The 17,310-nt window shown below is 35.4% G+C and overlaps 1 protein-coding gene across 6 annotated transcripts in view; it reads right to left on the bottom strand.

Moving 5' to 3' along the window:
* The window catches only part of RXFP1 (relaxin family peptide receptor 1), a 171,519-nt gene extending 167,199 nt beyond the window's left edge, over positions 1 to 4,320 (bottom strand). For 5 of the 6 annotated variants that reach the window (XM_051966032.1, XM_051966037.1, XM_051966035.1 and 2 more), the window contains exon 1: positions 3,543 to 3,914. In XM_051966032.1, coding sequence (XP_051821992.1) covers positions 3,543 to 3,591 — 49 coding nt within the window. In that variant the 5' untranslated portion in view covers positions 3,592 to 3,914. Of the gene's footprint in view, positions 1 to 3,542; positions 3,915 to 4,281 lie in introns of those variants that run through there. The other variant, XM_051966033.1, reaches the window with a different exon arrangement.
* Positions 4,321 to 17,310: the final 12,990 nt, after the last annotated feature.

Here is a 17,310-nt window from a genome sequence, read left to right as displayed (position 1 = left end):
GAAGGATCATTGCAAGCAGCCAGACTAAACAGTGGACAGAGATGCCAGTGCTAAAAGATAAATTTCCTAAAAGGAATGAAGTGGCCAGAAGGTAAAAAGAGGAAATCTGAGTGAATAGGATAAGCTGTAGCCTAACCTCTTGTATGATCTTCTACTTTCTGAGTTAATGAGCTCTTGAAAGCAGTGGCAGCCCCAAATTTTGCAATAGGCTACTTGTCTTGGGAGCATCATCTCCCCACTTTCTCCTTCCTCTCCTACTAGATCTCCTTTTCTACTTTCTAGCTTCCCACAAAGGCTCCTTCTTGGCTTTTCTAGCACTATTCCATGTCCCATTTCTGCTAAATCCTGCTAGGGTTAACTGACAAAGGCTTATGGATCTCATGTGGTGGCAGCCTCCTTTAGTAAGAAGAATCCTGAAAGAGGAAGGAATCAAGGGACCTGGCTTCAAATTCTAACTCACTTACAATCTGGGTGAAATCAGCAAAACCCTTTGCATTTTCTCACCTCAGAGTCCTTTGTAAAAAGAGCCCATTTGACTAAACCATCATCTCTAATATCTCTTCTATGCTTAAAATTATGGTCCTGAGACATGGAACTTCTAGCCTCAATTCAGAAATAATCACTGTGCAATCTTATAAAATGTCATTTAACCTTGCTGAACCTCAGTGTTTTTTCTCTACGATGGGGGCAGGGGGCAATAGTATCTCTCTTGCTTATTTTGCAGCACTGTGATGGCTGTGGTGCTGTGGAAACAGTGTTGGGATGGTAAACATGTTCAAGTATGCCTTAGTCACTTACCATTAGTATGCCCATGTAAACATCACTAATTCTCTGTGAATCTCAGCAACCTTATGAGTTGAATGGGAGTAGGGATCTTTACCAATCAAAGTTTTCAAGAAGGAAGAGTTTTGTAAATTATAAAGCTCTCTATATATGAGTTTTTATGACTATTAATGTAAATATGTTTTAATAAACTATGCAGACATAAGATAATATTATTAATAAGAAATGTTAATTTAAATATGGCATCTTGGAAGCCTGAAAAATTTTCACGACTTAAAAAGAATGTAATTTTAAAGTTATATTTAATATTTCATTAAGAGGGGAACACTCAACACCCTCCCAAATGACATTTTGAACACACTTTCCTTTTTTTTTCTGGTTCCCCATTTTACCCCTCTTGAAGACCCCAAGAACATATAGGTATTCATAAAGAGTGAACAACTGGAGTCAATGAATACTTCTATTTTGTACTGTGGCCACTAATTAGAAAGTAAAGAACATATCCCCTCCTTCCCTAAATAATTGTTATAGGGTTTGACAGATGAAAACATTTTCTTACTTAGCTTTCCTTTATTCATTCAATGGATTTTGAACCCTACTGGATGTGAAGCCCAGAAGGATTGGTTTAATTCATTTAGTCAAAGTTGTTTCTGAAATTGTCCCTAAATCTTTCAAACAATCCTGAATTCTTCTTCTTCATCCCCACTTTCATCATTATCCTTCACATTAACATGGAACTTCACAGTAAAGGAAATTCATTTTCTTCTTGGCAACCCAAGAATTAGATGATACATGTAGGATTTGCCATTTTACAAACGAGACTGAGGTCTAGGGAGTTGAGGTCACACATATACTAAATAGTACAGTCAGGACTGACTTTCTGACTCCAATTCTAGGCCTTGTTCCATTTTATATCATTGCTATGTTGTATGTTAAAAAAAAAAAAAACTTGCCTATTTAACTTGTGCATTTAATGGAAAATGTATATCAGAAGAAACTGGAAAATTCATTGGAGATTTATATGCTGCTACTGATGTCTCAAATATTATCAAAGGCTTTTCAAACTCTAGTTTGTAACCAGAAATCTCTCTATCTCTGACATGGAGGTCTCCTGTGTGACTTTGGGTAAATTGCTGACTTCATTGTCTCTCAGCATCTTTTCCTGCAAAATAGGAAGTTGGACTAGATGAAGAATTATTAACTTGGGGTCCATGAACTGTGGAAAATACATAAATAACTATTTCAATATAATTGGTTTTCTTCTAAATTTTATTTTATGCAATGAAATACCTTCTTCTGAGAAGAGGCTCATTGGTTGTACCACACTGCCAAGGGTCCACAATCCAAAAATAGCTTTGGACTAGTTGATTTCTGAGAGCCTTTCTAGTCTAGATCTATGCTCCTATGATCTTTTGCTATGTACCTTGATTTTTCTGTATGTTAAATGGGAGTGGCAATAATTAAGATGAAGTTGTGCTGTGGTGGTGCTGACAAAGAGCTTAGTAAGGTTTTTCTTTTACCATGATGGAACTGTTGATAAGCCTGTGTTGACCATATTTCTTCTACGTTGTCCACCTTGTAGCTCCATCTTTGAATTGGATAAAATTCAATCCAATTCAAATTATCCAAATTCAATTATCCTCATTCATATGAGGATGAGGATAAAATGAAAGAAAAGGGGGAAAGGAGGGAAAAAATGGCAAAAAGGACCCTTGATTGCCTCTAATCAGAAGCAGGGAAATGAGATTAAAAACAGCTAAAGAACAGTCTCTCGTCCTTGTCCCCGCCCATCCTATTCCCCAAGTCCTGGCAGTAATATCATCCTCAGTGTTAAGAATGAATATATAAATCAAATCTTGGCCACTATAAGAAGGTTAAATACAGAAATAGCTACAATCTTGTGAGTTGTGAATTTCCTAAGATCCAAACATTGTTGGCTAGCAGGTATTCAAGGTGCTGAGAAACTTTCCTCCACTCTGTCGGCTGGCCCTGCCTACCTTGCCATCTGTCTTTTAGTGCCTTTTTTTCTAACATAGAAATGAAATCAGGAGTATGATTCTATAGGGATATCCACACTCAGATGTAGTTCATGAAAAACAGAGCTTTCCCCTCCACTGAAAAGGTTTCCTGAAAAGTAAATAACTGGCTAGAGGAAGCACAGTTTGCCTTTATAACAAAAGTGAAAGAACTGCTCAGAGCTTACGGTGATTTTTTAAAAGATTCCTGTTGTATTACCATTTTTCTGTTAAATGGAGAGCGAGAAACTGTGATTTAGACAGAGGCATACATGCAGAGGTCCTTCCAACAGTAATCACAAATAAGATATTAAAGTCATAAAGAAGGGGATAAAATAAGACAGCTCCCATTAGAAACATTTCTGAACATTTATCCCGGCATGAACTATCAGTAATATTGCTTGGATAGAACTCCTTCAAAGATCTTTACTCTTTTTTTTTTTAAATAAAGGCATTTTCTTATCAATTACAACTAACATAAAGTATACAAACAGACAGGTACGTGTAAAGCATTAGATGGATTTTTAACCTTGCTTACAATGATCGACTCTGACAGTACATCACAGATTAAATAAACATAGAAATTCATTAAAAAGAATAATCTTAAAGGGAGCAAGTTTGAACATTCTCCCTATTCTCTCTCATGCATTTTTCTAACATAAATGTAGTCATAAATATTCATGTAAATGTGCCCAGTTCATGACATGCTAAAGTATATATAAATAAAATGCTAAACATACTTACAATATTTCCCAGTGATTAAGATGTAGAAGAAGATGGAAACAGCTGTCATTTCTTTCCCTCTTAGTAACTAATTAATAAAAGTGAACAAAATCTGGTCTTGGCTTCTAGATAGCTTACAGCTCACGGTAGTTATTACATATGCTATTTCTGACTGCAGTCGTAGCAGCTATAAAGCAGTCTTTCTTCCTTTCTTTCCCATCCCCTCTCTCTTGTTCTCTCTCATTTCCTCTCCCTCTCTCCCTCCCTCTCTTTTCTCTCTGACTCCCCTCTGCTTTTTTTTCCCCTCCCTGCTTTTTCTTTCTCTCTTGTCTCCCCTCTATTCTATTCTTTGTCTCCTTCCCTCTCCTTTCTGTCCTTCCCTATCTTCTCTCTCCTCTCTCTCTCCTCTCTCTCTCTCTCTCTCTCTCTCTCTCTCTCTCTCTCTCTTTCTCTGTCTCTCTATTTCTCTCTCTCTCTCTCTCTCTCTCTCTCTCTTTCTCTGTCTCTCTCTTTCTCTGCCTCTCTCTCTCTCTCTCTGTCTTTCTCTCTCTCTCTCTCTCTCTCTCTCTCTCTCTCTCTCTCTCTCTCTCTCTTTCTCTGTCTCTCTCTTTCTCTGTCTCTCTGTCTCTGTCTCTCTCTCTGTCTCTCTTTCTCCCTTTTTCTGTTTCCCTCAATCCTTTCTCACTTCTCAGTCCTTTTACTGCCTTTCCCCCTCTCTCTTTCCCCACCCCTTTTCCCCATTCCCTTTCTTCCCATTTACCTGAAATCTTTGTTCTTTTCTCCTTTTTATGTATCACTCCCTTTCTCTAACATACACACACACACACACACACACACACACACACACACACACACACACACACACTCCCCACTGCCACACTCTTGATCTCTTTAAACTGAAATGGGAAAAAAAAAGTTTCAAATGGAGAACATTCAGTCTTTGCTTGATTACTCTGCAGATCTTACTTTTGTGTTTTGTTAAAAACTATGAGTGTGTGTGTGTGTGTGTGTGTGTGTGTGTGTGTGTACTGATAAATATCTGAATCATACTACTATAAGGAATAAAAGCCAAAGGTACACAAATCAAAATGTTTCTTTTTAAAGTGACTTCGGGTCAGGAAAAAAAAAAGAATGATCTAATAGAAACTTAGCTTAGCTAAGGCAAAACACCACCCTAGAGTTTGAAAAGTAATTGCCCAGTGAAAGGATAAGTGTCAGAGCAATCTCATTTTGGGTTAGCATATAATTATAGTCATGAATTAGAATAATGTCTTTTTCATGGATCAATAAAAATGAGAAAATAAATCATGAAATCTTGTAAAGAGGCAGGTTTTCTTCTAGTGATAGCTATTGTAAAGATTATACAGATCACCTGAAAGGAAAAAGGATTGAGGAGTGATCCCTGAGTAGTACATATATACTGTTGCCTCTTGAGTGCCACAATTGAATGCTCTTGTGAAAATTTACTCGGGCTTCCAACGACTCTGCAGGTAGAATCCCATTTTATTGAATGTTGTTACAATGTTCAGTTCAATACATGTAAGCTAGAGCTGGGTCCTGGTTGACAGCTTTACTGATGATTATTGGTTCATGTGTTTATGATGAAATAGATAGAATAACCAGTCTTGTATTGACACATTCAAAAGTTCCCCATTCAAATAGAAATCAATTCAGTTAATGCTGTTCCTTTGGAAAACATTTGTGTTCTTTGGAACAGAATTTATAACTGAAAGGAGTGTTAAAGATAATCTGGTCAATTCCCTCATTATATAGATGAGGAAACTGAAGCTTACAGAGATGACCTTGTCCAAGGTCAAGTGCTATTTGGATAAGAAGCAAAGCCAGGATTTGAACTCAGGTTCTTTGGAGTGCTCTTCTATTATATTACGCAACCCCTCTATATAATATTTTTATTATTTATTTATTGTATATTTTTTTTACTTATAATATTTTATATATGTTTTCAATTCCTATTGCTTAATTAAATATTCTGAAAACTATTGGGAATGCTTTAAAAATGTATTTGTGCTATTAGTGATTCCATTGCTTATTTATTTTTCTGTTAATTCATTCATCCATCCATTCATTCACTCGCTCATTGAAGAATGCTCTGGGAAAACTGCCAGTATCATGAAGACCCGGAGATAAGTTAAGAAGTGCTTTCAGTTTTTTGGTGAATTTGCTATATCTAAATAAGCTGACCAGAGGGTAAGTCACAGTTTCATATGCAATCATCTTTTTTTTTTCTTTTCTATTATATAATGGAAATCCTTGTTTTGTTTTTTAAGCTGAGAATAAAGTAAATTAAACAAACAAACAAAAAAGGAAGATGGAACTGCTCACCATTCCTCAATTTTGCTCAGCTGATACCTGTCTCTGTGACTTAGAGTGCCCAATGCTCAGTTTCCTTTCATGTCTTTGTTTCTGAAATCTTATCCTTTCAAAGTCCAGATTAGGTGCTATCTCCTCTATTACCATTTTCCTCATCTCCACAGTTAGAAATAATCCTTCCCTTTCCTTCTCTTACACTCCTCAGATTACTCAAACTGCTCTCTAGGGACCTCTTCTACGCACTTCTCTTAGTAGGACTGGTGTCTTTCTTACTAGAAAATAAGATGCTCTAGAGTTGCCTTTTTAAAAATTGACTAGCTGGAGTCTAGTCCAGTGATGAGCCATAGTAGATACTTCAAAAACATTGAAAGCCAGAGTTTTGAAGAGAGTAAAGTGGAGGAGGGGAAGTGGAAACATTCATTGTAGTTGGTTTTCTTAAAGAATTTAACTATGAAAGGAAGGAGAGTTCTAGGATGTTAGCTAGAGAGATGGCTAAAGTGTTGGTTTTTTTAGAGTAATATAAAGATAAACAAAACATGTGTTTTAAATTTCCTCAAATTGCCAATCCTACATTTAAAAAATAATTGCTAATTTTATTTTAAAAATCCATATTATATTTTTAGAAGGAAAACCCCAAACTTTTACTCTTATACTGACACTATTTTGCAAGTCAAAAAATTAGAAAAATAGACTTTTAATATGCCTTATTATACAACACATGCTTTGATTACAACTATAACTAGCATTTATATGGAAAATTAAGCTTTATAATAAGATTAATATATAGTATCTCATGTATTCCTCATAATACCTTTGGGAGATAGATGTTATTATTACCTCCATCTTACAAATGAGGAAACTGAGGTAAATAGAAAAGTGACTTGTCCTGGGGCACCTAACTAGTAAGTGTCTAAAGCTACAGTTGAATTCAGCTTTCTTGGGTTTGATCTAGCATTTAGCTGCTCTACCACTTGGCTTAGATTTGAGTACAAGTTTGATATCCTATCAAATACAGGGAGGATCTGTGAGTTCTAAAGGATAGGGATTTGCCTACCACCACACCTACCACATTCAATTGATTACAAGTTTTCTTGATTCTATCTCTGCCATACACTGTGCTTAAATTCTTCACCGCTCCCCAGGATCATAACCAAAATTCAGTTTTCATCATTTCTAGTTTAGATTTATCAATGGTCTCCTTATTAAATTGCTATTTTCCTCTCTTCCTCCCTCCCTCCCTTCCTTCCATGAACATATGTTAAGTACCCACTATATCCCAAGCAGCATGCTAGATGCTGAGATACAGAGAAAACAATATGGCAAGAAAAATGAAATACAAAAGAGATATTAAATAGATTCCTGAGGGGAAAGTACTTGCAACTAGATCAAGGTCAGACTGGGGAGAATCAGGGGAGGCTTCCTGTGGAAATTAAGACCTGACTTGGGCCTTGAAGGAAGCCTCTGAGAATTTTTGAACAAGAGATATAGTCAGGGTTGTGCTTTATGATGGTTAATTTAGCAGTTGTGCAGACCGGAGAGTGTGGAGACTGAACACTCCCCTATTCTTCCAGGCTTACTGATTACTTTTTCATGTACTCTGCATTTTAGTCAAACTGGCCTGCTCACTGTGTTCCATTCATAATATTTCATCTCTTATCTCCACATCTTTGCCCAGTCCAATCCACATGCCCAAAATGCACTCTATTCTTACTGCCACCTTAGAGAATCTCCCTTTTGTCATTGCCAGTTTGCTGTGTATGAAGTGAAAGTAATTCAGAGTTGTTTTGATTTACATTTCACTTAGTGATTTGGAACATTCTTTCACATAATTACTAATAGTGTGCGTTTCTTTTGAGAATGGTTTGTAGTCTTTGAACACTTATCTATGGCTTTTGATAAAAATATTTCTTTAGTTAGTAATTATTTTTCATTTTGTTTGTGTATCTCCAGTGTCTAGAATAGTACCTTAAATATACTAGGGGCAGAGGGATGGACTATTACTTCGTACTGGTATGCTTGATTCTTTCTTTCTTTCTCTCCCTGTCTCTGAATTGAGGGCGTCTTTGTTCCCTCTTGCCTCAGATGTAAAGATTCTAGTTATAACTCTATACTTAGTTCAGTGCCTTGTATATCATAGGTGTTTAATAAATAGTTTTTGAATCAAATTAGAAGCCACGAGGTGATGTGTCTAGCAAGCTACTCCACCATATTTTATTCATGTTTTAGGGTCTCCATCTGCCCTTATCCTCTTTTTTTCCTCAAAGAGGGCAATGTTCCTGCCTCTGACCTCTGAGGCAAAAATTCCTCAATATTGCTCTGGTTTGAATAATCTCATTAGTTTTGTCTGATATGTGTGCATTTCATTTTGTATTAAAAAACCTATGATTTAATGATTATAAATCCTCTCTCTACCAAGAGAGATTATGCATCACCCTGTTTATACCTAAATAGTTGGTTGTTGTGAGTTGTTATGATTGAAAAACCCATTCCTCTGTGACCAACTTAGTGATGACTTTCCACATTTGTCAATCCTGGGTCTTCAAATAAGGCCCTATTACTTCTAGCTAACCTGGATTCTTCCAACAACTTTCTAATTGGACTTCTATTTTCATTCATTCATTCATTTATTTAGTGAGCATTTATTAAATACCAATGTATGTTTGTAGAACAGGGGAACAGTGTGTTATAGTGGAGATGGAATTGGATCTGGAATCAGAGACTTTGAATCCTGATTTTGATGATTTTTTTGTTTTTATGACCTTGGGCTGGTAAATTAGCCTTCCTTGACTTGTTTTGTCACCTGTAAATGAAATGGTTTAACCAGATGGTCTCCTTCTCATCAGACACTATATTTATGTTCCTTTGAACCTAATTTTGGACCAAAGTTTTTGCAGCAATGCCACAGTTCATACTCTATTGATTTAGCCTTCAAGAATCCTTCAAGAACTATTATCTTCACATCATGAGAGAGACTTTGATGGAGGTAGAGTATTTGTATAGTCTTTATTTTATTTTATTTTTTTAAAATAACTTTTTATTGACAGAACCCATGCCAGGGTAATTTTTTATAGCATTATCCCTTGCACTCACTTCTGTTCTGATTTTTCCCCTCCCTCCCTCCATGCCCTTCCCCAGATGGCAAGCAGTCCTATACATGTTAAATAGTTGTATAGACTTTATACCCACTCTGTAAAAGTGTCCTCTGGAGGACATGGTATTCAAAACACTGGATTTGGAGTAAGAGACAAAGCTCTGCTACTTGCAATGTAATGGATAAATTTTTCTCAGCCTGTTTCTTTCTATAAAATGAGCAGATTGGAATTAGTGTCCTTCAAGATTCTTCCAGCTCTAAATCTATGATATTAGTATCCTGTGATTCTCATATTAGAAATGAAGAAACCAAAATAAAATAAGTTATCTGAGATTGTACAATAGTCTTTGGCAAAATTCAGATCCTCTGAAATAGTCTTTCACTATTTTCATTACCTCACTTTAAAATTAGATAGCAGTATAATAGATGAGGCTGTTGCTCAAACTTCAAAGCCATCTTCATCTCTCATCACCTGCCTTATCTTTAAAGTTAGCACTAATGCTAATAAACATTCATGGTTCCTTAATACTTTAAAGCCTACAATGTGCTTTCTTCTCAACTTCCATGGGAGATAGCTAGAAGTAGCTGTATTATTAAGCATAACAAGATTATTTGTTTGTGAAACTGTACTACATGTTGGGATACAAGACACACTAAGGTGACTACAACATCAAAACATTTTAAAGTATCTATTGTATGCAGAACTCTATGATAGACAATGGAGATATCAAGTGTAGATAAAACATAGTCTCTGCCCTCAAGGGCAGCACATGCCCTGAAGGATGTTCAGTCTAGAAAGTAAAGACATAAACACAGGTAACTATTATGCTTAAAGTAATATGATGTATTCATTAAAGAGTTATAAAGTTAACCTTTATCTATATCTGATATATAGGTTGATCTTTGAACTGATATGAATTTTTAAATCTTTCAAAGTTGTTTATTTTTTACAATTTTGATGTTATAGTATAAATTTCTTTCCTAGTTCTGCTTACTTCATTCTATATCAGTCCATACATATCTTTCTGGGTTTTTCTGAAACTGTCTCTTCATTTTTTACAGCACAGTAATTTTTCTTTACATCTATATACCATACTTTGTTCAGCGATCCCTCAATTGAAGGGCAATCTTACTTTCTACTTTTTTGCTATTAGAATTGTTCTAAATATTTTTGTTCCTATAACACCTTTTCTTCTTCCTTGTTTTTCTTGATTTATAGCAATTCTTTTTTCCTACATAATTAATTGACGTTCATAAACTTCCAAGTAAGTGAGTTCAGTAGAAAAATAGTAAAAGTCCAAGAGGCCCTGAGGAATATTCATAGTTGATGGGTATGAGTAAAAAGGGAAATTCATGGAACAGACAAAAAAAAAGTGAAGGAGTGACTAGAAGACTTATAAGTGAGGCATTAACTCCTATAAACTAAATTAGGCTGTGGTATCAGTTGTAATGCCAGAGAAACTGAGGCAGGAGAGAGATTAGAGAGTTTTAAATATTTTATTAATGGGAGAGTATAATTTATTGAACAGGACTCTCATCTCAAATTATCCAGTCAGACAGAGATAAAGATATACTGGGACCAAGGAATCCATGTGGGTCCCAGGGCTGGAGAAGACTGTCATCTCAAAGAATCCAGCCTCCAGCCTCCAGCAATGGAGGAGACTGTCATCTCAAAGAATCAGCCTCCAGCCTCCAGCCTCCAGCAATGAATGGAGGAACCCCAACTTCTTAAATACCTTTTCTCTAAACAAAGGAAGGGGTAAGAAGCACGGGAAAACTTCTGTTAGGGGAGGCCATAAATTCTAGAAAACCCAGAGACAGGATGTCTGAATACACAGAAATAAAGATATCAGTGAGGTATCTTGGAATATTTTAGAGGGATATTGTAAATTCTTGAGGACAGAAAAGAGCCAGGAGGTCTATTCTCTTGTTTCTCTTGCTAACAGTTTATAACCTTAGAGCAAATAGTCCTCAGTCTTAATGTGCCGGAAGGGGAGTTTACTTAGGGGATTGAGACAGAACAGTTAAAGAAACTGAGACAAGAGAAACTAGTGCAGGGAAACTGAGTCAGGACAGTTAAAGAGAACTGTGGCATAACACAGTTACCAAGGGATGTTCAGTGAAGTTTGTGAGGAATTGTGAGGAAATTGTTTGCTATAGTCTTCATTACCACAAAACATTCATAAATGTATGACACAGAATTTATGTGATCACAGGATTGAATGTATGATTTGGGGGGAGACGAAAAAGGATCTACTTTTGTCATAAAGACCCCTTTTTCTGTGTGAGGTAACACTTCAAGCTATCCCACTGAAATGTGAAAGTGTTGGGTGGAAGAGATTAATTTCCAAAACAAAAATGTATCTGCCACTTCCCATTAGCTTGTCTGTCACTGAAGTCCCGGGGCTTGTTAGATTTCTAAATTATGTTGTGGGGACAGCTGTTCATCTTGGAGTGTTGTGAAATAGCCACAGGAGACTTGTCAGCTCTTGTGTCTCCTGGAGAACACGGAGATGGGGATGTCAGATCGTTAACCATGTCTATAACCATGTTTCTTTGCCTTACCCCTGTCACTGAGACTCCTACTAGCATTTCAGGATTGTGAACCAGACATTTCCATAGGTTGTGGCATCTAAGTGGAACAGTGGATGAAATTTCGAGCCTGGAGTCAGGAAGATTCAACTTCCTGAGTTCAAAACTGGTTTCAGATACTTATTAGAAATCTGATCCTAGGCAGGTCACTTAATCCTGTTTGCCTCAGTTTCCTCCTTTGTAAAATGAGTAGAAAATGAAATGGTAAATCACTTGAGTGTCTTTGCTAAGAAAACTCCACTGGGGTCATAATTAATAATTCAAAACGGAAATGACTGAATGACAAAATTCCCCCAGATTATCTATCTTTATGGCTCAAGCTCTTACCTAACTCTCTGGCTATATGCCTCATGTAGTTCAGTCCCACTAGGAGAAAACTTTCATTAAATATAGAGCTGGGGGGGTGGGCTTCATAATGTCATAAGATCATAGATTTACATTTGGCAGAGAACTCCGAGGTCATCAACAGAGAGGTTACATGTTGTGCCCATGGTCACACAGGTAGTATCAGAGATGTTGAATCTAAAACATTAATTTCCAAAACCAAAATTTAGTTGCCAATTTTTATTAGCTTGCCTAGCACACTGATCGAGGGATACTTTCAATTCAAATGCAGTATTCCATCTACTTTCTAGTTCCAACTAGGCTGCACCTATAATAATTCGGATATCTGAATTCTTTTTTAATCACCAAGAAAGGTCTTCTATTTTGGGAAACCTTTTCCTATTTAATAGCCCTTATTGTCTGAATAATTTCCTTTGCAGTTAATCTTAGTTCCTCCTCATAAAGTTAGTTCATTATCTCTTGCTGTGTTAAGGAACAAATTGGCCGCATGGTGGGTATAATGTAGAATTTGCAATAAAAAAGGCCTGAGTTCTAATCTGGTCTTAGATATTTATGAATTGTGTAATTGAGTATAGTCAGTTAAACTCTCAGCTTTAGTTTCCTCATTTGTAAAGTGCCTTTAATAAAAATACCCACCTCTCAGGGTTGTGATGATAAGATGTGATAATATTTATAAAGCATTTTTCAAACCCTAATGTGCTATCTACAATGCTAATTATTATTATTATTATTATTTTATTTTACACATCTCTAGTGAACTTAAATGGTTTATGATTGCCATCACCATTCAACATTTTTAAAGTTCTCACATGGTATGGATTACTATTATGATATAAAGTAAGAATTTAGTTAATATATTCTTATATTCCATAGAGATGTTAATATAATAGGGGTGAAATTGAAAGCATACACAAATAAATACATACTTAAGACAAAATTTAAGTATATATATCTTGTCTTTTTGTTAATGTGATTCTGGATCAATGTAGGGACACTCACTATTGATTAATTTTTATTTTAGTCTTTAAAAATAGGAGAATGGACTGAGAAAGAAAAAGAAACTATCCCTTTTAATTATTGTGGTTATCTAAATAAAGGGCTGGGAGAGAGAAAAGAGAAACTCTATATCTATGAAGGGGAAAAATAATCACATTCTCTCTATACATATTTTTCTTAAGTCAGTAATAAATGTAAAAACCAATTCATTTGTACATTTGAAAATCTTATTGCAACTGTCAGTTTCATTTATTTATAAAATAGTTATGAAAACCTAATAGTACTTTACTTAAAATCATTTAGTGGCAATATGCTAAAATTCCAGCAGGTGGGAATGTTACTTCACAAAAAATCCCCCCAAGTTCCCATTTTTTGGATATATAAATCAAGATATAACACTTCTCACTTTCTAGTAATAATTTATCTTCTTTTGAAATGCTAAGGTTGAGAGGATCTGCAAAATGCCTGCAGAGTGTAACACTTTCTTTAAAAAAACAAGTTATAGCAATGTTTTCATCTCTTAATCTAGAAGGCTGACATTTTAAAAATAAGAACAATACCATTCATTAATTAGACTTTTGTCACTTGGGGTTTTGAGAAAAAAAAACAAGTTGTGTTCTTGCAAACTTTGGTGGAAGAAGGTCGTGTTTTTCACTTTGTAAACTGACCGTTTTCATCGCTATCCTCCCCAAATGGTAATTTTGCAAATGGTACCTTAATATGGTAAATCTATGACAAAACAGCTATGTGGTACAGTGAATAGAACATTCAGTTTGGAATCCGGAAGACTTATCTTCATGAGTTCAAATCCAGGATTCAAATCCAGTAACTGTGTGCACCTGGGGAAGTCACTTAACTGTGTTGGTCTCAATTTCCTCCTTTGTAAAAATGAACTAAAGCAAAATAAATGACTCCAGTCTCCATCAAGAAAACCCCAAGTGAGGTCATGAGTAATCAAACTTGATATTGAGAGTCAGACAAAATGATTTGAAAACAACAACTAACCTTAATGTGACATTTCAGCAAAAAGTAAACTAATCCTTACCTTATCTCAATTCAGTATCACATGTATTTACTTATATCTAAATTCTAAATTGAGAGCTTTGTATGGTCATTCGTATTTCAAAAAAAGGTTCCAAAGTGCCTGAAGATGTTTGTGTTCTGACTGCTAGTTGGACATCTGACCTCAGATTTCTGAAAAATAAAATTTTGATGAAAACCTCTAAGAATTGTCAGATCTTTCACTTCAGGTCATAGGATCATAGAGTAGGAATGAGAAGGAATCTTATAAATCATAGAGCTCAACATTTTCATTCTATAGACAAGAAAATTGAAACCCAGAACAACTATCTATATCTCTATCTATATCTTATATCTCTATCTATACCTGTATCTGTATTTGCATGTAAAATTTCATAAACAATTTAATATATAGGGAACCTATACTCATACATGACAGCTCTCAGAAATATTGTCCTAAGTTCAAGATACTCTGTGGATCTACATTCATACAAAACTGTAGCTCCCAAATCTTGACTAATATATTTGCTTTTATTATTTAACCAGAGAAAATTGATTCAACATTAAGATTTTTAGCGAAATATAAATAAGAACCATTTCCTATCCTCTGCCACCTAAACCTAGTACATTGTTTTCTATTAATAGATATTTTCAGTATCTATTATGAATAGATATGGATAGTATGGATGTGATATGGATGGTATGGAATATAAGGATCACATATGAGAGGAATACATATGTAGGCTAGACTAATCATGTCTCCCTCAGAGCTGCTAGTATCTTCTGATGATGTTATGAGTGATCCTCTCACTGGGTTTTACTCTATTCTGGCTTATTTCCTGTGAGACACAGCTCTCTGCCACTTATCCTTCTTTAGGATTTGTATACTATCCAAGGGGTATGGGTAAGTTTGCTGTTTTCCTACCTTTCTTTGTGCAGTCATCCATGGGGCTTTAACTGGAGTCCTCAGCTGAGCTGTTTCGTCTTCTCCCCAAAACTACTATTTCTTTTTAGTTTAGAGCTCAGAGCATAATGTTTGGCTCAGTCACCTGATAGCCATACTAACTCTCATGGAAGAAAAAAGTCTCAGAATTTGGATGTAAATCCTACCTTACTTCAATTCCTCTGAACTCCAGTTTCCTCATCTGTAAAATGAGATACTAGTTTGCCATTTCCTTCTTTAAGGTCACTTTACAGATGAAGAACTAAAGCAAAGAGGATCACACAAATAGTAGTGCTTGAGGCTGAATTTGAACTCAGATTTTCTTTTTTCCAGGGATCCAGTGCACTACTCTCTGAGCTACATACACATACATATATACATATGTACATATACACACAGCACACATATATATCCATATATATACGTGCTAATTAATAGAATCGAGTTTTACTTGAAGGTTTTTTTAAAAATCTGTAAAATTATATTGGGGAAAAGTTGAAGTCAATCACTTTTTGTCTTATTATAAAACTACTCCATTTAATTGGATTTTTAATATCAAACACAATATGTTCTTTGAAAAATAGCCTCTGAGTTAAAAGCAAAGGAAAACGATAGTGTTTATGTAAGTAACTTATAAAAGAAAAACCCATGTGGAATAGATTATCATAATTTTAGATGTAATTTGGACATCTGAAAACATGACATGAAATTGTAATCCTGTTCCTTTCTGAAAACTCTAATAGGAAATCTGTTCTGCTGGGCGTCAACACTTAGCTTTATGTTACCATTATATAGTCAAAAATGGTTTTAGTTTTTAAAAAATAGTAATAGTTTAAGTTATGTTTTCTGATGCTTATTTTTTATCCTATTTTTTTTTTTTTACAAAGAACAAGATGGGAAAGTGCCTCTGGCCCCTAGCTTATTGATTTTGACAGGAAAACCAGACTTTTGACAGTAAGGATTAAACTTTAATTCCCAGAGTTATACTAAATGATATCTTAGGGGCACAGGACAAGACAGAAAATTCTTCTGTCTAATAATGTGAATTTCTAGGGAAGCAGGTTATTGCTGATTCTTGAAAAGTACATGCTATCCTACAATTTTTTTCCCAAATTCTCTCTGAGGTAATCCAATTTTGTAGGATTAGAGCTGGAAAAAGAACTTAGAAGTTATATAGGTTATATAGGTCAACTATCTGATTTTGACAAATGAGCAAATTAAAGATTCTCAGGTGAAATGCCTTGCTCAGGGTCACACAAATAGCGTCAGAGGTAGGATTTGAACTTGTATCCTCTGAAGCTCCTGTGTACTTTTCTCTGCACCATGCTATACCTTAACAGGGAGTGGTTAATCCAGGAGATTTTGAGTCAAAGATACTTGAGAGGCAGTATAAAGAAGCTAGCTTCTGAGGGCAGTTAGATGGTGCAGTGGATAGAGCACCAGCCCTGAAGTCAGGATAACCAGAGTTCAAATCTGGCCTTAGACACATCACGCTTCCTAGCTGTGTGACCCTAGGCAAGTCACTTAACCCCAATTGCTTCAGCAAAAACGGAAAAAAAAAAAAAGAAACTAGAGTCTGAGTCAGTGGACTTGGATTCAAGGTCTCTATTTTAATGAAATCTAAACAAGTAACTTCAGCTCACTGGACTTCAGGTTCCTCATGTGTAAAAGGAAGGAATTGAATTATATGATTGCTCTTAAGGTATCTGAAAATCAGGTGTCTGAACACATATTCAATGATTTCCCAATTGGATAGATGCAGAGAGATAGAGAGAGATAATAATGAGATTTGCTCAGTGTTCATGGATTAAATGCATGGTCTAGATGCAGTGGTTCTCAAAGTCTGGTCCAGAGCATTTTGGGAATCTCTGAAATCCTTTCAGAGAGTCTACAAATTCATAATAAGTTTTTATTTTTAATGTGATAAATATCTATACCTATAAACCACATAAACAAAAACTCTTTGGACGGATCCTCAATCATTTTTAATAGGATAAAGATATTGAGAACAAAAGTTTACCAATGGAGTCTTGGATGATTTAATTGGCAGTTATTGAGCATAAAAAAGTGGAAGAGTCTGGATTTCAATTTGTCGTGGTTCCAGAACAGCTAAAATCAAAAGGAAAAAAATGATTGGTACTTTAGGTATATCCTGTGGAATATTGAAATGTTCTTCATCCTTCTTTAAAAAAAAATACTAGGTATACTGCTTTCTCATATGACAGTCAAGAATTGATATCATTGCTTTTTATTCCCCTGCTTACTAGAATAAAGAGCCTGGATTTGAGTTCCTGAGACTATGCATTCTATTTAAATCCAGAAAAGAGACTCTTGGAGGATAAAGGAGAAGGTTCAAGGAATCTAAATGGAGTTGTTTATTTACTCAGACTTTGAAAAACTACACATAAAACTTATAGTTTTTATGGTGTCTGAGAGATGAGAGAACCCACAAAATAACCATAATAAATACG

This window comes from Antechinus flavipes, chromosome 6 (assembly GCF_016432865.1).
Source record: "Antechinus flavipes isolate AdamAnt ecotype Samford, QLD, Australia chromosome 6, AdamAnt_v2, whole genome shotgun sequence".
NCBI classification, from domain to species: Eukaryota; Metazoa; Chordata; class Mammalia; order Dasyuromorphia; family Dasyuridae; genus Antechinus; species Antechinus flavipes.
Note: the sequence above shows the minus strand (reverse complement) of the source record. Positions and strands in the feature narration are given on the sequence as shown.